The sequence below is a fragment of the Polypterus senegalus genome, chromosome 7 (assembly GCF_016835505.1).
Source record: "Polypterus senegalus isolate Bchr_013 chromosome 7, ASM1683550v1, whole genome shotgun sequence".
NCBI lineage: Eukaryota > Metazoa > Chordata > Cladistia > Polypteriformes > Polypteridae > Polypterus > Polypterus senegalus.
Window position 1 is genome coordinate 3101774 of NC_053160.1, and position 21661 is coordinate 3123434.

At 40.3% G+C, this 21661-nt stretch overlaps 1 protein-coding gene across 3 annotated transcripts in view; it reads left to right on the top strand.

Moving 5' to 3' along the window:
• hadh (hydroxyacyl-CoA dehydrogenase) overlaps positions 1-20396 on the top strand; it is a 55812-nt gene extending 35416 nt beyond the window's left edge. For all 3 annotated transcript variants that reach the window (XM_039758151.1, XM_039758148.1, XM_039758150.1), the window contains 3 exons: positions 2968-3040; positions 6754-6870; positions 20050-20396. In XM_039758151.1, the coding sequence (XP_039614085.1) occupies positions 2968-3040; positions 6754-6870; positions 20050-20168 (309 nt within the window). In that variant the 3' untranslated portion in view covers positions 20169-20396. The remainder of the gene's footprint in view (positions 1-2967; positions 3041-6753; positions 6871-20049) is intronic.
• Positions 20397-21661: the final 1265 nt, after the last annotated feature.

Here is a 21661-nt window from a genome sequence, read left to right on the forward strand (position 1 = left end):
TCCTAACTACAGGGTCACGGGGGTCTGCTGGAGCCAATCCTAGCCAACACAGGGCGCCAGGCAGGAACAAATTCTGGGCAGGGCGCCAGCCCACCGCATGGCACACACGCACACAACAAGGACAATTTATGATTGCCAATGCACCTAACCTGCATGTCTTTGGACTGTGGGAGGAAATCCATGCAGACATGGGGAGAACATGCAAACCACGCAGGGAGGACCTGGGAAGCGAACCTGGGTCTCCTTATGCGAGGCAGCAGCGCTACCCACTGTGCCACAGTGCCGCTCCTCATTTGTTTGTTCCTATCCAATTGTTAGGCAGGGTCAATAGGAAGTGTGTGACACATGGCATCACTGGGTCAAAGTATGAAAGGTCAGCATAGTGCATTGCTAAATTGTTCCAAGATTGTAAATTCCCAAAACATTTCTCTCATGTTTTCTTTGTTGTTTGACTTCCTGTCTTTGGACGTTATTCAGTATCTTCTTGACTAAGAATTATGATTTTGTTTTTGGCTTTGACATTTTAATTGTTCGATTTTGAGGTCCTGAATTTTGCCCATTTTTTGGCTTTGTTTCATTCTTTAGTCTCGTGCTTTAGAATCACATCTACTTATACCATTGCAGGTCAAAGACAAGAAGTGTGTGACACTGACCTTCATAATGTCAGGATGGTAATGCCACGTGGCACTACTTTCAGTTGTCACTTGTAAGCAACAATGCATAAACACAACCAAAAATTGTGGCCTCCATAAGAAAACAAAATGGTGGTCATTTAAAAATGATATTAAATCCCCAAATTAAATGAAGAAACAAAACAGTTCATGTTGCAAAGCTCTCAAAGAAAAAAAGAAATGCAAGAAAATACTTGAGGCCAACATGGAGAGAAAATGAAAAGGGATTCCAGTTCATAATGCTACCACAGTATAACTATACTATAGATATTAATAATGGGAAGGAAAAAATAAATTGAAGAATGGTCTTCCACGTAGGGCATGTGCCTCACGATAGTGTCAGTTTTTTTTCCTAATGTGAAACTTCATTTTTAGTTTGAAATCCTTTCTAGGCTTCTAGTTGACCACTAAGATAATTAATTAGTAACTACAAAAATATTTATATTTTTAAAATAAAAATGGTCTTTGGAGTGTGATAAGGCCAGCTTGGTGATTGATTGATTTGTTCCCCTTGTGATTGTACGAAGGTACCTGCATAGTACTTAAACTCTTTAGTGTTATGTATACCCCCAGAAAAATGAAAGAATTGAAATTTGTTTCAAAAATGAAAAATGTTACATGTAACAAACCTATAAATACCAAAACATCAACTAAAACACAGTAGAAAAGGTCTGTCTGCTGTACTGATGCAGATTTAGTATACATACTTTGTGTGATTTGTTTTGAAACAGTCACCAATGTACATGGGTGCTGTTTGAGCAGATGTCCAGATGTTTTTTATAAAAAAAAAAAATTGTTCTGTTACTTGTGTATGACAGGGTAGAATGTTAGTGCTTGAACCATACGATCGACACCATCCATTGTGGTGTTGTAGATCAGCATAGTGCAAGGCTTTAGTCACTTCCACATTTCCCTTGACATGAACATTGACAGACAGACGTCTTTCTTGTCCTTCCAATTGATCGCAAACATTTTGTCTTTTTTTCCCACACAGCCACTACAACGCGTTGCAGCTTGACACGTTCACGCAACCAGAGGCCTAGCATGCATGACGGTTTGATGTACAGCACTATATGCATCAGTTTTCCTTTTAAAGTAAAATTTCAAGCAGTCCATTTTCTATAGAAATTGTCCATTGGTGCACAGTAACCTTGGTCAAGCAAAGGGTCCACCAGTGACAGCACAGATGATATAGCAACAATATATTGACTTTCCTTGCCATCCCTCTTCGTCCCTGTACCGGTGTAAGGTCTCGACTTCCAGATGTACCCAGAGCTTGCTTTGCAAATCATGTAGAACTCAATACTGAATCATAACTATTTGCATGCAATTTACTGTATCTGCGACAGCCTTCCCTTGTAACCCAAGAGACATTTTCATCAATACTTATGTCACGACTGCAAACATAAACCGTCTGTTTATTTTCAATCACTGCCTGATCTTGCAGATTGTACAGTTTTGGTTCTGGGTGATCGGCCTCAGTCATACTTCTCATTATTAGTGAAATGCAGATATTTCTTAATGAGTCAGCAATGCGTAACTGAAAAATGGGTGTTTGCAACAACCCACTATGCCCTGTAGTATCGGGAGACTGAAAAAGACTCCCATCTTATCTGCAGTGACAGTGACTGTAATCAGCAACTGGTTAACCATGACTTTTCCAACACTACTCAGCATAGTGGTTTGTTTCAATAACTATTTTTTCAAATCTTAAACAGTCCAGACAATCCTGCTCAACAGACATCTTTTAGACCAGAGTTTCCCATAAATGGGCAGTAAAGAGGTGCAGGTTTGTCCGCAGTATTGTGAAGTTGACACCAAACAATACAAACATCATTGAAACTTGGCAGATCAGAATGTCAGTTTCACTGTCCGTGTCCGCTTATGATGGCCAATTCACATCGTCGTCACTATTGCCTGATTTGAGCAGTGGTTCAATTTTGTTTTTTTTTATAAAACTGGCTTTACAGCTTTTGGATTGCCGTGGACTTTTTTGGTCGATGGCTCCACCTCACTCATGAATATTGATACATCACTATAAAGTGACAGAATGCATAGAAATAGTTGTGATTTTTTGCAGCATCATCTGATAGATGGCAGCCTAATATCATCCTGAGTGTTGTTCAGTCTTTAGAATTGTAAAATGGATCATCACTCGTCACCTCAAGTTCCACTTGGGGTTAATGTCAAGGAGGCTGAAGGATCCTCACAGTGCTTATATACCACACAACGATGTCATTGTTTTAAAAAAGGTCAAATAAAAAGCACATATTTATAGCAGTCTTTTTATGTTTAGGACACTCCCGGATTTTTGGTGAACCGGCTGCTTGTGCCATATATGATGGAGGCAGTCAGACTGTATGAAAGAGGTAAGTTTTCATAATTGAAAAAGTTAAAAAATTTTATATTAATTGTGTAAAAATTGTCACCACTTTGATAGTGATTTTCAGATTTTCTCTCTCTCCCAAATCTAATCTTACAGTAGAGAACACATTTTTTTGCTCAAAAGGCGATTGGAGAGCCTCCTTCAGCTCTTCAAAGTAAAACTGGACATCATTAATGAATTGCAGTCTTAGTGGGGGGTCATGTGGGTTATAAACTCTTTAGAATTGTTTGGGTGAAAAGAATGGGACTTTAGGTAGACACAGCAACAAATACAGGATGCATTTGTAGGAAACCCTGTATTTTTCTAGCTTGAATGGCTCTTTTGATCACAATTATATTTTGTTCTCTGAGAAGTGAAACATATTATTAGTTTTTTTTTTTTTTTTTTAAATCCCTATTGTGTTCGCCAGCTTTGAATTTGTTTTAACAAATTCCTGAAGAAATGTCTGGTTAAATAGCTTGGCTTAGCTGTGCGATATTTATTTTTATGTATTTTCATTTTTTTTTTAACACCACTGGCAATTCCCTGTTGCCGCTCAGATTTCTAAGATGACCCCAGCATAAGGTCACGGTGTTTATGGTTTACCCAGGATTTCTTTCTTGTCTTTGTCATTTGTGCTGTTTTTACAGTTTATTTTGATATGTTTGTATTCTTTTTGGTAATTAATATTGTCTTGTTAGTTTTTTTCACTTGTTTCATATTTTATTTTTAAAAGTTTTTTTGCTTTTGAATGTTCCTGGTGTTGATTTTTGATTTTGAATTTCAGATTGGTTTTAATGTGTGCCTGTTGTTTTGAGGTAGCATTTAGTATTTAGGCTTGCCTGCTTCATTTTTTTTAATCGCTATGTGAATTTGTAGTACTTTAGACATTTTAAGTTTGTTTTATCTTCAAAACTTTAATAAAATAAAATGTGACTTTCTTTTTTTTTTTTTCCTTTGGACCAGTGGTTTTACAGTTCCCCTCTACTGTAAGTGATGATTTTGTAGGCCTCTGCTTTTTTGAGGGAGTAGGAATTGATCCCTGCTTGAAGCATTAAGACCTGGTTTGAGATTTTAGGACCATACTGGGTTAGGGTTTTTATTGATTTTATTTTGAAAGAAATTAACAAAGTGTAGTCCACTTCATGCAATTTATATGTTGTAACAAAAATCAAGGATGAGAAAATGCAGGTGTTTGCAAGCCATGATTATCCTATCTATCTATCTATCTATCTATCTCTATCTCTATCTCTCTCTCTATCTCTATCGTTAAATTCAGCTGCATCTAAGACGTTTTTAATATTGCAACCACAGGGCCCTGACCAGAAAGAAGCAAAATGATATTTAACCCCTGTGTGTGTCAAGTGACTGCCATCTCAAACACTCTCTGTAATGCTTTTGATGTACAGTATGTCATACACTTGTGCTCACAGACACAGAGGTGCATATCCATCAGTTTTAAGTAACTGCATTGTAATTTAAAGTTGAAAGTTTCTGGAAAGTGTAGTAATATATGCGAGTATCTGAAATCTCATTCCATGTTTACCGTGGAACTTCAAACGCCTTAGCTAAACAGCCTGATTTCCAGGGGTGCTTCAAAGGGATTATTTTTAAAAGTAGTTTTGAAGGTCAAATCTTATATTAAATCAGATATTGACTGCTAGGTAAGACCTTATAAGCCAGGGGTCTCCAACTCTGGTCCGGGAGGGCCGCAGTGGCTGCAGGTTTTCATTCTCACCCTTTTCTTAATTAGTGACCTGTTTTTGCTGCTAATTAACTTTTTCCTTTCATTTTAATTGACGTTTTTTAAAGATTCGTTCCCCTAAATTTCTTCCTCGTTCCTCTGAATTGCTTCATTTCTTTCCTTAAATGGCACCCAAACAGTAATGAAATGTGAAGTGAGTGAGCCAACAGAAGACCAGCTAAGTCAGGGCCTCAAACTCCAACCAATTTCACTCGAACCAGTTGCTCAATTAGGTGCAGAGTCTCGTCGTTAATTTATCTCGTTCTTTAATTCCATGGCTTGTTGCGCCTCTCCTTGTGCAATGGCAGACATTTCTGAAATTGTTGATTTTCTCTCTTCTTAGCGCTCTGGTCAAATGTTTTGTGGACCTGAGCAGATCAACATTCCTGAGACCTTCATCTTTCTTTATTTTCAGATATTGTATGATGGTCACAGTTTGCTGGTCATATTTTGGCTCATTTTATATCTCATTATTGTTTGACTACTAATTTAAGAAAAAGAAACAAAAGGTCAGAGTCTTCAGGAATAAGTTGGTTAAAATGCATTCAGAAGAAGTTAATTAGCAGCAAAAACAGGTCACTAATTAAGAAAAGGGTGAGAATGAAAACCTGCAGCCACTGCGGCCCTCCAGAACTGGAGTTTGAGACCCTTTTATAAACCCTGTGCTAAGCAAATATCAATTAATGAAAGTTAACTTTTTTGCTGGAATGTATCATTTGAACGATTACTTGTATTAGTAAGGATGGAGCATCATAATTAATCGCACAGATGATCTTTTGTATGGTTTTGCTCATTTCATAACCAAATACAAACCGATGGCACACACTAAATTCTTAGTGGCAGCATAGAAGAGGAAAGAAAACCCTTATGACAAGTAGTGGTACTTCGGTCCCATTTTAGTTCTGACATTATAAAAAAATTAAAAAGAATAACGCAGTGCTCTGGGTTTGAATCCCATGTTTGGTCGTAATACATGAGTAGTTTGCATGTTCTCGCCATTACTTTCTGTATGTTCTTCCCACTTCCACGTAATGTGCATTTTAATTTAATTGTCTCAGTGAAGCAGCAGGTGTGACTGGGATGGAATGGCATCCTTTCTGGGACTGATTCCTGCCTTATTTGGTGCTTTTGTGTGTGGAATTGGCACCTTCTCCCTGTGTTTGCATGTGGCTTTCACTGGGTTCTCCAGTTTTCCTGCTGCATTTATTGTCATACCCGGATGGAGGTGGTACCCAGCCAGGACGCCTGAGAAGAAAGGAGGAGGGCTTGTGCCTCCTCCAGACCTCGAGGGGGTGACTGCCCTGGAGGCCTCGGGTACAGAGCTGGGAAGCTCGACCCTGTAGGGACCCGGGGTTACCGCCTGGGGGACCCCAATACCAGGAAGACACTAGACCTCGGCACTTCTGCCACACTGGGGCGTGTCGGTGGGAGATTGCCGAGAACACACCTGGAGCACATCCGGGTGCTTACTTAAAGGGGCCGCCTCCCTGCAGAAGGGACAAGAGTCGGGTGGAAGAGTGACAAGGTCGTTGGAGGAGGCAGGAGGTGGCTTGAAGAGAAGAAGAGAGAGAGAAGAAGGCATTGGATTGGCCTGGACTGAGGGGTATTGGGGCTTGTGAGCATTGACTGTTGTATTGAAAGATGAAAAATAAATGTGTGTTGGGAGACTTGAGTGTGTCAGCCTGTCTGTGTCCGGGGCAGCGTTCACACTATGAATTGATTTCAATCTAAACATGTCTGAATGAACTGCCTTTCAAAGAACTGACAGACATGTTCTATCTTACACTGGGTGCTGCTATGATGGGTGAGCATTGACTTAAGTAGAGATAATGTGTAATGGCTGCATGTTATTTATCCATGTTACTGTTGTTTTCTTCAATGAATATGTGTGTCCTAGTCTCGGGTCTCATTTTAAGCAGTAAGCATCAACAGCAACTTCTTGCTTAAGGAATGTTTTTTCCTCTTTTTTGCAGGAGATGGCTCAAAAGAAGATATTGATGTAGCCATGAAGCTGGGTGCTGGATATCCCATGGGGCCTTTTGAGCTACTTGATTACGTTGGACTGGACACCAGTAAATTCATCATTGATGGCAAGTATATTTAAACACTGTGGGCTGAAAATGTAAGGGGAAGGAAAGCAAAGCATCTGATAGAGCAGTTTTAGCACCTCACAATGTGTACGTAAACTTCCAATGTCAGTGTTCAGAATGTGGGACAACAGTGGGCCACCTTGTAGTAGAAGGGCTTTGTTACCCGCTTTGTTTGGCTCTGGCCTGGGAATTGGGCATGCCAGTTGTTTTGCAGTTAGCACCATCAGTAGGAAGTGGATTTGTATGAAAAGTAAGTTGTGTTTTTTTTTTTTTTGTGTGTGTGTTCTCCCTGAATAGAGCAATTGACATATGTGCATCACTTAGAAATATATAAATGTATTCCAGTTGCCAATTTACAAAGCATAATGACCAAGCTAAATGTCGAAAAAGTAGTCTGAAATGAGAGGGAGAGTGGGTTACTATCCAAATGCTGTAAAAATCTGATTGTTTGATCATGACAGAACTTGGTGATGAACCATCAAACATTTTTCTTTAAATCTAAAAATTATTTTTTTTTTGTACTTTAAAATGCCATAAGAAAACAATCATCCGCATTGATTAAGTCCGATTTTGTTTTGTTGTAAAGTCAAATTACAGCATATTTACATGGGATTTACAACAGTTTTGATGAAAATGGGCTGTTCAGCCCACCAACTTTCTATTTTATTCACATAAATTGTTCAAAAGAACATCATGTCGCGAGGGACCCAAATCTCCTCCTCTCCACCTCACTACTTGGTAATTTATTCCATGTGTCAGCGGTTCTTTGCATGATGAAAAACTTTCTAACATTTTATTTAAAATCTACTTTTAACAGGTTCTCAACTATGCACATGTGTACTTGATGCAGAATTTGTTTTACAGTAACAGTTGCTGTACTAATTCCTACAACTATAAGTAGTTTTCTACAATGTTAAAATGAAAAAAACCTGTTTTGATGTCTGCTGAATTAGTTTTAAAATAAAATTTGAAAATTGCTTAACTTCACCCTAAATTGTAATTGTATTATAACAAACCAATCCATATAAGAACAACTAAACAGAAAGAAAACTTCTGACTTGGCTAAAAATGAAAAGAGCAGTCACTGCCATGGTGTGGTTCTTCGTATGAAAAATGACATTGTAACATTTGTGAAAATTTTACCCATAAGTTTTCAGCGGGATTGCTGTGATTTTGTTGAAGAATTTATTTTAAAGTGACAGCATGGGTCCCCTGTACTAATTCACTACATAATCATAAACACTTCAGTCACTTTACCTCTGGATCTCTGTTTACTAAAACTGAAAAGGTGTAACTCCTGCCTCATCACTCATACCTCTAAGCCCTGAATCCGCCTAGTAACTCTCCATGGGACTTTGTCAAGTGCTGCTATGTCTTTTGTGTAATATAGAGACCAAAACTGTACACAGTGCTTGATTTGAGGAATCACTATTTAAGTTATAGCTTAAGCATCACCGCTCTTGACTTTTACTGCATAAATCATGGGCACTATATAACCTAACATCGTATTTGCTTTCAGGACTGCTTTTGCACACTCTCATGATGTATGCAGCAGTGTTGATGTGCACTAAAATTTTGACTTTGGTATTGATACCAGCTTTCGGACTTAAGTACCCATACTGAAATGGTACTGGAACAAATAACTGGCAACTCCCTATAACCCCATCCTGCCATCACCTAACAACTGCATTGCACATTCGCTAGCCTACCCCTACGGTTTCCCTTTGAACTCTCCAGTGTGTTGAAATTTGCCACCCCCCCCCAGAGTGAAAAAGAGAAAGGGGAGGGTATGGTGATTTGTCCACCGTGGAATCCTTAGCGGATCGAATGGGAGGAGTGGTTTAAGGGGATTGTCCCACGCTGAAGCTACATCTATACTATTGTATTTTAATTTAAAACACAGTTTTAAAATGGCTCCGCTTCCGTCCACAGTAGAGTTTTTGCATTGTTTTCAAAAGGATCCCTGTCCATACTGAAAACTTACTATATTATCGTGCCGCAGAAGCAAAAGCTCTCCGTGTTTCATCAATGGCAACGTTTGACATACTGCCTCGTTAAAAAGTATAATAAATTGTGGCAGGCATATCACTCTGAACAGAATTCACACTTGGATCAACTTTTGTAGTTTATACTGCACAGTCATGTGGTGACCCCTAGTTTAACAAACACTGCTCTAGTGTGTATAAAGGGGTGGGAGAAGGTTTAGCACATTGGTGAGCAGAAGAATGAAGAGCTGAGCACAAGGTCTTTCAAAATTACTGTTTATTTTGGCTACCATAATTCCAGAAATTTGGGTTTTTCTATACTTTATCTGTACTGGTATATTGCATAACCAAAGTAGATGGTGACCAGTTTACTATGACTCTCAAGTCCTCATAAAGGTGTACTTTCAAATGTCATACCATTTTAGTATATACAGTGGTGTGAAAAACTATTTGCCCCCTTCATGATTTCTTATTCTTTTGCATGTTTGTCACACAAAATGTTTCTGATCATCAAACACATTTAACCATTAGTCAAATATAACACAAGTAAACACAAAATGCAGTTTTTAAATGATGGTTTTTATTATTTAGGGAGAAACCTACATGGCCCTGTGTGAAAAAGTAATTGCCCCCTTGTTCAAAAATCACCTAACTGTGGTGTATCACACCTGAGTTCAATTTCCTGATTACTGCCACACCTGTTTCAATCAAGAAATCACTTCAATAGGAGCTGCCTGACACAGAGAAGTCGACCAAAAGCACCTCAAAAGCTAGACATCATGCCAAGATCCAAAGAAATTCAGGAACAAATGAGAACAGAAGTAATTGAGATCTATCAGTCTGGTAAAGGTTATAAAGCCATTTCTAAAGCTTTGGGACTCCAGCGAACCACAGTGAGAGCCATTATCCACAAATGGCAAAACATGGAACAGTGGTGAACCTTCCCAGAAGTGGCCGGCCGACCAAAATTACCCCAAGAGCGCAGAGACGACTCATCCGAGAGGTCACAAAAGACCCCAAGACAACGTCTAAAGAACTGCAGGCCTCACTTGCCTCAATTAAGGTCAGTGTTCACGACTCCACCATAAGAAAGAGACTGGGCAAAAACGGCCTGCATGGCAGATTTCCAAGATGCAAACCACTGTTAAGCAAAAAGAACATTAGGGCTCGTCTCAATTTTGCTAAGAAACATCTCAATGATTGCCAAGACTTTTGGGAAAATACCTTATGGACTGATGAGACAAAAGTTGAACTTTTTGGAAGGCAAATGTCCCGTTACATCTGGCGTAAAAGGAACACAGCATTTCAGAAAAGAACATCATACCAACAGTGAAATATGGTGGTGGTAGTGTGATGGTCTGGGGTTGTTTTGCTGCTTCAGGACCTGGAAGGCTTGCTGTGATAGATGGAACCATGAATTCTACTGTCTACCAAAAAATCCTGAAGGAGAATGTTCGGCCATCTGTTTGTCAACTCAAGCTGAAGCGATCTTGGGTGCTGCAACAGGACAATGACCCAAAACACACCAGCAAATCCACCTCTGAATGGCTGAAGAAAAACAAAATGAAGACTTTGGAGTGGCCTAGTCAAAGTCCTGACCTGAATCCAATTGAGATGCTATGGCATGACCTTAAAAAGGCGCTTCATGCTAGAAAACCCTCAAATAAAGCTGAATTACAACAATTCTGCAAAGATGAGTGGGCCAAAATTCCTCCAGAGCTGTAAAAGACTCATTGCAAGTTATCACAAACGCTTGATTGCAGTTATTGCTGCTAAGGGTGGCCCAACCAGTTATTAGGTTCAGGGGGCAATTACTTTTTCACAAAGGGCCATGTAGGTTTGGATTTATTTTCTCCTTAAATAATACAAAACCATCATTTAAAAACTGCATTTTGTGTTTACTTGTGTTATATTTGACTAATGGTTAAATGTGTTTGATGATCAGAAACATTTTGTGTGACAAACATGCAAAAGAATAAGAAATCAGGAAGGGGGCAAATAGTTTTTCACACAACTGTAATACGTATACTACAATACTATATATATATATATATATATAATAAGTATCATATCATTGTGTATTCAAATCTAACATTTTTACTTGTATTAATATGTTTTAACTTACATGAAGTTTTCAAATCTCTCCAGGCCTCACTGTAGCAGTTCAAATGATACCATCTACCCTTCATCCTAGTTCAACAACATCATCAAAATTGACCAGCTTGTTGTTTGCACTTTTGTCCAGATTGTTTATGCATATTATTATTATTATTATTGTTGTTTTATTTTTGGCTGACACCTTTATTCAGGGTGACTTGAAGCATTTGAGATTCACTTGGTTACATTTCTTTTGTTTTTCCAATTGGAGCTCAGGCAGTTGAAGTTAGTTAGAATGCCCAGAGGGGACTGGGTGGTCTCGTGGTCTGGAATGCCTAAAGATCTTATTTTTTTCTCCAGCCGTCTGGAGTTTTTTTTTTCTGTCCCCCCTGGCCATTGGACCTTACTCTTATTCTATGTTAATCAATGTTGACTTATTTTATTTTTCATTACGTAAAGCACTTTGAGCTACATTTTGTGTATGAAAATGTGCTATAGAAATAAATGTTGTTGTTGAAGTGGCTAAGGCATTGGACATTGAAAGTAATGGCTAACCCTTCTGTGTGACCCTGTTTCTGATCAGGGTGACTTCTCTATTATGGCCAATATCTCCCAAAAATGTGAGCAGCTTTGGTCAATATACACTTTTGTGTTTGATTACAGAGCAGCACAGGATCAGACAATCGCAATTAAAAACAAGTAGGAAAATGACATTCAGGAGCACTCGGAGATGTGGTGAACTGATATGAAAGTTGGAGCATTTTTATATTTCTTTAAGTACTTCAAAGATTCTGTTCGTCACATTTTTCTTTTAAGTATTTTTTGTAACAGTGAGTCATATTAGAAAAATAACAATGAGAATAGATAAGTGCACTAGTAGACATGATCAAATACAGTGGGGGAAATAATTATTTGATCCCCTTCTGAATTTGTAAGTTTGCTCACTTTACAAAGAAATGAACTGTCTCTAATTTTTATGGTAGTTTAATTTTAATGGGGAGAGACAGAATATCAAGCAAAAATCCAGAAAAAAACACATTACATAAAAGTTATAAATTAATTGCATGTCATTGAGAGAGAGAGAATTATTTGCTCCCTACAACCCAGACAGATTTTTGACTCCCACAGATTGGCCGTGTGCCCACGTGGCACCCAGATTACAATCAATCAATCAGTCAGTCAGTCAATTACAGATACTCCTGGTCTCAATTCGTGATGTGTATAAAGCACACCTGTCCGCAGAATCAATGTCTTCCATTCCAACCGCTCCACCACTGTGGGCAACGCCAAAGAGCTGCCAAAGGATGTCAGGGGCAAGCCTGGAATGGGCTACAAGACCGCCAGCAAGAAGCTTGGTGAGAAGGTGACGGCTGTTGGTACGATTATTTGGAAATGGAAGGTGTGACGCTAATGCAGTATAGTACAGCTAGGTAAGATTCTCAATACGTTTTAAGTATCAACCGCAATGAGCAGAATGGGGGAAAAAAAAAATTACTTTACAAGGTTTTTGAACTTGCATCAGGTTGTTTTTTTTTTTTTTCGGATGTTCCCCCGTTTGTTTCGGGTGCAAGCCACGCACTTAACAATCCAATTTTACCGACCGGTGTTTTAAAGGTGGCGCCGAAGCTAAACGCTGTCATGGGTGCCTGGGAAGGTCGAAGGACAGCTAGAGGAGGAGTCCAGGTTGGATTAGTAGGGTACGTGTACCGTAATGTTTCTGTTTGTATCCTAGTAATCTCGAGGTTAGGTATAAATGTTTTTGTTGTTTAGTGTTTTATTATGTGTATTTTGTTTTCGGATATTTAGATTTTTACTTGAAGTGTATGTTTTCCCCAGCAGGCCCAAAATAGTATCTCCCTATGTTTAGGCAAGCCGACCCTGTGGATGGAAGTCTTTATAAGTACGGGGGGCGATCGTTCGGAGAGAATTGAGAGGGGTTAGATAGTGTGAGGCACGCCAGACTGAGAGGTGCCTGGTGGCTGAGCTGCTGGTTGATGTAAAGGACTGGGTTAGGCTCCTGAGGACCAAAAACTGAGTCCAGTTGTGTTTCATTTTAAGGCTGCTGATGCCCTTACATGGACTGGAATTGACTGCGTATGCAGGGTGTCCACAAAGTCTCTTTATAATTTCAAAATTTTATGAAATAGACAAATCTGTGGAAATTATTACAAAATGAGGAGTAGATATTGAAGTTTTTTTTTGCCTCCTTTAGGACACCTCTATATGGGCACCATTATTTGCACGAAGCACATCAAGACGGTGTTCAATTTCTTGCCATGTTCTCTGTAGCATAGCGTCATCAATGGTGGCAATGGCTTCAGGTCATTAATGTCCCGTATCTTTGTTCAATACCCGATATCACGTGGGAGTTGTCTGAGCCCCAGATTTCTCACATTATGTGTGTTCAGTTTCCCCGAAACAACATGGAAAGTTGTCTCATCACTAAAACAAACTCGGGTTAGGAACGTTGCATCCTCAGACATTCGTTCCAGCATGTTAACTGCAAACTCTTTTCGTCTTGGTTTATCATTTGGCTCGAGTGCCTGTAAGAGTTGCACTTCATAAGCTTACAATCGCAAGTTGTTGTGTAGGACCTTGTGCACCGTTGAACGTGGTAGCTGTGTCTGTCTGACAGCAGTACGGATGGATTTTGTAGGAGAACGAGCAAAGGATTGTCTTACACGATCGACGTTTTCCTCCGATATTCTTTGTCGTCCACTCCTTTCTTTATCCAATACTGTCCCCGTCTCCATAAATTTCTTGTGCCGTGCACGAATTGACGGACGTGACGGCAGACGTTTTCCATACTTAGTCCTGTAGTTTTGCTGAGTCTGCGTATCTGATTTTGTTTCAATAAACCACGATACACGTTGTGCCTTTTCTTGAGGAGTGGCCATTTTTTTAGGCGTTTATTCAACAGCCTCTCTTTCGTCAACAGAGCACCTGACATGCCCAAATGCAATGTGATTACAAACTTTGATAACGACCTGAGTACACAGGACAAATTTGATCAACATGTCTCATCAATTGCCTTTTTAGTAATTTTTTGAATGTGTAAAGAGACTTTGTGGACATCCTGTATATTAGGGTAAGAGCCTCTGTGTTTTACAATTTCTATTTTTCGTCTTTCCTTTTTTTTTTCCCCCTCATAATTAGATTTGTTTTGTCGCAGAATTATTTCTACATGTTTGTGCATCCTTTTACATCGGCAACGATTTTTATTTTTCTATCGTGGAATAATTACTTTTTTTTTTTTTTTGGAACTGCATCTCTCGTCAATCAACATTTCAATCAACATTTATTTATATAGCATATTTTCATACAAAAAAATGTAGCTCAAAGTGCTTTACAAAATGAAGAATAGAAAAATAAAAGACACAATAAAAAATAAACATAAGTCAACATTAATTAACATAGAATAAGTAAGGTCCGATGGCCAGGGTGGACAGAAAAAACAAAAAAAAAAAAACTCCAGAGGCTGGAGAAAAAAAAATAAAATCTGTAGGGGTTCCAGACCACAAGACCGCCTGACCAGTCCCCTCTGGGCATTCAATCTAACATTAATGAAACAGTCCTCTTTGTATTTAGGGTGCCTCTCTTATTAGCCCCTCAGTCCTGGTCGGTCCCAAACTACTAGCTGGCCACCTGCTTTAGTAAACAGCTTGTGACAGAAGGAATATAGAATGGCCGTCAATCGTCCTCTGTCTGGAGCTCTCCGTGCAAGATGGAGTGGTGAGGATGATCAAGAGCAAGGTGAGGGATCAGCCCAAAACTACACAGGAGGAGCTTGTTAATGATCTGAAGGCAGTTGGGACCACCACAGTCACCAAGAACACCTCTGGTAACACACTACACCGTGAGGGATTGAAATCTTGCAGAGCCCACGAGGCCCCCCTGCTCAAGAAGCCATGATGATTCAGAGGTTCACTGGCAGACTTGCATGCACTTTGAACAGACATCATTTTTTTGCATATCTTTGGATACCCACTCTGATTAAAAGTTCATACATTTTCAGTTTTTTATAGACATGATATACCTAAAATGCAAGGGTTCTAATAATGGTGACCACAACTGTAGCCATCATTTTCAAAAAACACTAACTCTCCTTTGTAAACCGCAAAGGAGCACCTCCATGATCCACTATCAGCGAGCAGTTTCAGCTTATTTGGGATCAGCCACGTGATACTGGAACACGGCTTTGAAAATATGTTCTGAACGCTTCTAGTAAACATAACTACATTCTATTATCATGGTTATGATGATAATAATAATGATGAGATTATGACTTACAATCACAAAAATAAGCCAGAAAAATAATTTTGATGAGAAGTGCTGCGATGAAGTCACTAGAAAATGTAAAAAAAAACAAAATGCCCCAAATTTCAAACCAGCTAACCAACTTTCTGAACGCACCTGAATGGTACGCCACTTGTTATTTTCTGTCTTAATTCTTAAAATATGGAAACTGTGAAACAGCTCTTCGTAGGAGTCTTATTTAGAAAAAGATATTGTCTGAGATGAAAATGCGCAGCCACAAGGGATCCCCAGGACTGAACTTGAGAACGAATAACATTTATTTTATTAGCTATAATCCATTGCAGTAATTCTAAGAGAGCACAAGGGGGCAGCAGAGACTTGTCAATCATGCACATTTCAACTATAGAATTCTCCAGAATGAATTTTCATTGTACAGAAAAATTAAATAAAAATTGAAATCTGGGTTTGCTTCCCGGGTCCTCCCTGTGTGGAGTTTGCATGTTCTCCTCGTGTCTGCGTCCTCCGGGTGCTCCGGTTTCCTCCCACAGTCCAAAGACATGCAGGTTAGTTGCATTGGCGATCCTAAATTGTCCCTAGTGTGTGCTTGGTTTGTGGGTATGTCCGTGTGCCCTGCAGTGGGCTAGCGCCCTGTCTGGGGTTTGTTCCTGCCTTGCTCCCTGTGCTGGTTAGGATATAGTGGGTTGAATAATGGATGGATGAACAAATATGTTTAGGGGGAGATTTCTTTAAATTGCTTTAATAAAGAGCTCTCCTTTTATCCATCCATCCATTATATAACCCGCTATATCCTAACTACAGGGTCACGGGGGTCTGCTGGAGCCAATCCCAGCCAACACAGGGCGCAAGGCAGTAAACAAACCCCGGGCAGGGCGCCAGCCCATCGCAGGCTCTCCTTTTTATTTATGAAGTTTCCTTGTCTTGTCTTAGATTGGAATCTTAACACCATCTTACTCAGTATGAAGATCAAGAGAACTCATGACCTTTTGCCCCATGGGATATTTCTGCCCCATTCAGTCTCCCTACCTGGCACTGCTCCCGGGGCAGGTCACAACTAGCACCACCTTGCCATACAGGATGAGTAAAGAAAATGTTTAACAAGAGAGAACAACTTGGTTGATTTCAGGACCATTGAAAGCAACCCACAAGAACAGATTGAAGGAGTTTATGGATAACCCAGAATAAGAAATGACGAGATTTGAAATGTTGAGAATAATGAATAGAAGCAGTATGGTGGATCCCAGCTGTCATTTTAAAAAACACAGGGACACAGATGGAAATTTAAATCTAATAGTTGTGCAAAATGCTTACCTTATCTTCATAAAGAGAACTGTAAGCTGCCACTTGGTAGGCAGTAGGACTTTGGGGACCTTCAAAAGCTTGACTTGAGCTGGCCTGGCTGGCCCATTCTCATCAAAACTGGCCTGGTTGTTGTCTACAAGTTCTCCCTGTGTCCATGCAGGTTTTCCTCTCACATCCCAGTAGACAAGCAGTTTAGGTTAATTGATGAGTTCAAATTGACCTGATGGGTGCAAGTGTGGCCTGTGATGGACTGGCCTCCAGTCCAGGACTTTTTCCTGCTTTGTTCCCAATTCTGCTGGGATGTTAACCCTGCATTGGATAACGTGTGTTTGAGGGAGCCATGTTGTATTTTCAGTCTTTTGTCACATGTTATCTTATTACACTATAACAGGAAGAATTTACTTTCTTTTATGTCGTATTAAAGTTGCATCTGTTCACACACACCCAGTATTTCCACCCCAGTGTCGTGTTTTTGTCTGAACATCTTGACTTAGTGACTCGTTTGTGCCACTGAATTTTCTGATTAATGGAAATATGCAAAGCAAATTGCAAACATGAAAGCCACAGGTATAAAATATCAAACATTAGGACAGGTAGGGTGGTGCACATGTGGAAGGTGAGGGTTGATTATTAAGTGTTTCTGGGACCTGGACATGCCTTCTGATCTGAGGCGTAGAACTTGCAAATGCAACTTCTGTGAAGGACCTTGGAGTCATCGTTGACTGGATCTTACCTACATCAGGACAGTGTACAGTACAGAAGGCTTAAAGAATGTTAGATTAGATACCATGATGTGCAGAGTACAAGCCAAGGGAATTAGGGTTAGGCTTTATAACTTACTGGTGAGGCCTCCTCTGGAGTACGGTATGCGGTCTTAGTCTCCATATTCTAAAAACAAGGACACAGCCGCTCTACACAAAGTCCACAGGATTGGATTGGATGGCAGAAAGACAGAAGTAGCTGAGCCTCTTCAGTTAAACCAAATGACTGAAGTGTTTAAGATTACGAAGGGAATCGGTACGGTGGGCCCTAGCTGTTTTCAACAAGAACACTGCAACACTTGGTAAGGGTTACTGTAGACCATTTCTGTCCCCTGCACCCCTAAAAAAATATTTGATTTTTATTCACAACCCCTACAAAAGTCATATCACATTTGAAGATGAAAGTCAAATTTTTAATTGTTGGACCACATACAGTGCTGCTCGTGAACAAACTGGGCTCACAAAAACTCAAAAAAATTGATCAATTTACCTTTACAAACCTCAATAATCGCATAAACTAGGAGGCTTCAGCCTCTGCTCGCTTTGCTTTTCCAAACCCCCTGGCCTGTGCTACGTGCCAGCCACTTGGCGTCTGTGCCACTCGCGTATGTGGACTTTCACCAAACAACAAATCTTTTAATTCACGCGGATAGGCCTCTTCATTGGGAAGAAACACTACTTTTCCCTGATGGCAACACACACATTCACACGACTGAGGTTAGATGACCGTGGTCTTGTTTGAAAATAGTTGTAAGTAGGGCGTGACTTGAAAGAATCTCATGTTAAAAGTCTCCGTCTCACAGGATCTTCATACCGCAATCTTTTAATTCTCGCTGGCAATGGACGATCTACAAGTCTCCGACTTGAAGTTTTTAAATGTTGTGGTCTATGGCCGGCTTGTCATCACGGCCAGTACCCCCAGGCCGACAGATGGAGCTCTCCCTGCAGCATGGATGTGCCCCGGATGCCAGCAGGGAATCATGGACTATGGAGTCTTCCCTTACAAACCTGCTGGATACCCCAGGGGCCAACAGAGGACGCTGCAGGGAGGCATAGAGAGTCATATGTGCCCTATAACCCGGAAGTGCGTCATAGGCAGAGCGACAGCAGAAGTGACGTACTTCTGGAATGAAGAAAAGGACTTTTTATCTGACCCGGAAGTGATAAGGATCACATGAACTGGGGATTGGAACACTTCCGGGTCAGGGACTTTAAAAGGACTGTGACAGCTCCCAGACGGCGAGCTGAGCTGGGTGGTAGGGTGGCAACGCATCTGGGAGTGGAGGATTGATTTATTGTTATTGATTATTGATAATTTATATGAGTATTGTGGAGGAGTGGGTGCTTTGTGCACTGTGGACAATAAGTAAAGACAACTATTGGACTTCTGTCTGGTGTCTGGAGTCTTGGACAAGGGTTCAGGGGAGTGATAGTGCCCCCTATCTGTCACAGTGTGAACAATATATTTGATCTCTTTTTGCTGTTCCATTATTTCACCGAGTAATAATTTCCGTTTGTTTTTTTGAGATCTTTACTATCAGTACTTTTAGTACTTTCATTATCTCTAACCTGCTCTGCATGTGTATTGCGCCAACGTTTTTGAATTCTTTACGATGTTCTAGTTTGTCATTCACTCTTTGTCTTTTATTTCCGGGCCTGGTTAAATCTCTTGGCACAAAGTCTCATCTCACGGGATGTGAAAGTATCTCTCTGAAAAAGTCATGTCTTGACCCAGGATTTTTTTTTATTATAATAGAGGGAGAGATGTGTCCTCTGCTAAGCTTAAACACTGATGATCCATAAGTTGGGGTATCTCCAGTGCCATGAGAAAGTGACAAACCATCAACAATCGATGGGTTTGGGGGAACTGGAGACCCTTGTGAATTACGGCCACCAGTGCACTGCTAAACGATGAAAAACGTTGACCAACTTTGTCCCCCGATAACATCTGCACTGCAGCTTAAAAACGGATTACTGTGCTACAGTCGGGACCACCTGCGGAAGAGATGGGCTGAGGGTAAGTGGCAGGTGCCCTGTCCAATTCAGTCCCCCTTCAAAAAAAAAATGTCAATCAAACCTCGGAATCTGTGACGTTTGACAATCTGGGCTTTCACAGGAATCAATGAGACCTCAGCCTTCTCTACGGATCATTGTAAGGTCCAAATTCTATTCTCTTAAAAAGCCTTTTATGAATTCTCCGCCCACAGCAAGGCACCCCCAAAAATACCTGCTGCTCATTCACAGGTGACAATTGCAGACACAATGCTCGATTCCTTTCACATCATAGAACAGGAGCACTAAACTAATAAATGACCTACAAATGATGACGACACCAACTGCACCACGATAAAGTCGGACAACGTGCCTCATTCAATTTTGACGAATCACGACTCTGCTTTCCTTCTTGTCACACCCTCTGCAGTGTGGGCACCACACGTTGGGAACCCCTGATTTTTTTTTTTCCCACCCAGGTAACCAGACACATGGAATAAGTGACCAAGTAGTGTGGTAGAGAGTAGGACTTCAGGGAACTCCAGAACTCGACTTGATGTTATTTTGGCAAGTGGGGTTTGGTGAGCTTTGTTGGGTGGGCTGGCCTGTCCTGTCCAAGTCCAAAATTTTACCAAATGTGAAAGGAGTTTGATGGCAGTGTAATCTTCTGCGAGAGGAGGACAGCTTTGAATGTTTCCATCCAGCATGCTCATCAGTTTCCGTTTTGTCCTTTTAATTAATTAGATTCTTGTGCAATTTCTTTTCAGGCTGGCACAAGGCTGACCCCGATAATCCTCTGTTTTCTCCCAGCCCTCTGCTCAACAAGCTGGTGGAAGAAGGGAAGCTTGGCAAGAAAACGGGTGAAGGTTTCTATAAGCACAAGTAAATGGCTGGGCCCGTTTTTTTTGCTTAACCAGGTTGGCAGACTTCATGTTTTGAGTTCAGACCACCCTGAGACTGGTGGGTTTCTGCTTTCTAGTGCCACTTTGTGGAGTCCTGTTGGGTTCTGATGACTGAACCTTCTGTGCCTTTCAGAAAACAAACCAAACGTCTGTGCCGATTCTACTGATGAGCTTGATGGATTAAAAAAATAAATTACACCGTGAAATACGTATCTGGTGATTTGTGGCCATTATCAGTGCTTAACAAGCCACATGTTAATTTTCTACAGCCATGAAGGAAGATGATATCATAGTGGAGAAGGAGGTATCTCTAGAGCTGTAGCTAGTAGAGTGTGAAATGAGAGACGTACAGCACTGTGCAGAAGTCGAGTACGGTTCTTCTAATCCAACGTATCTGAAACATTCAAAAGAGCGCCAAGAGTTGGGTGATGGCAGGTTTTCCTGAAAGTAGAGTTTAGCTTTAGTGCACGAAAAATGGAGCACCGGTTTATAAAGCGTCACACCGGTGACATCACACATTATGATGTCTGCAAGCCACGCCCCTAGCGACCTTGCAATGCATCACGGCAACAGAACTACAAAATGGCTGTGCTGACAGTAAAGCAAAATGGTAACACAGCAGGGGGGTATTGCACAAAACCAAGATAAGGAATTAAGCTGGGATTTTCTGCTTATCCGGGCTGAATTTAGCCCTGACTCGGTTGCATGAAGGGAGGCTAAATTAATCTACATTAAGTTACTATGGAGATTTACACTTTGCAGCTAGCCTGCTCCAGAGCAGGCTAACAACCAGGCTAAGATTAATCTTAGTGATTTATCGGCTAGTTCCTCCCTAAATCCTACTAGATATTAATGTGTTTTAGTCATTTCATGGTCCTGCATTAAAAAACTAGATATACTGTCATTCATCTATTTATGCGTACTGTCATTTTAGTTATTATTGAAAACTGCTGTTCATTTCACTGTCAGAGGTTTGATGAATATATATATTATTCGAGATTTAAAACACCCAGTGAGGAAAGCACATTTTCCTGAGCAATTATTACTTTGCTGTCCACAATGAATGCCAACACAGTGCAAAAGAACTATACTATACAATATGAGAAATAGAATATAGACTATGTATATCTATATATGCAAGTATACAGTAGAAATGTATTGTTGAATGATAAAAAATATCAATATATTATATTTTATTGCAGTTGATGAGATAATAAGAAATGGCTCCTCAATTTGCAAATGTGGTTTCAATTAAGTCCGTAACGAGGTCAATACGTAGTATATATAGACTAAAGATTTGTGTGTTTCCTATCCACAATGGCTTGCCCTTTGTTGAATGATGTAGTTGATGAGGAAGTTTTAATACTCAGACGAGCATTCAGGCATGAAAGAGTCTTCCGAGATAGGGCAGACCCATTGGCCTTTTCAGACGAATATCTGACTGAGAGGTACAGATTCTCAAGTGATGGCATCAGAT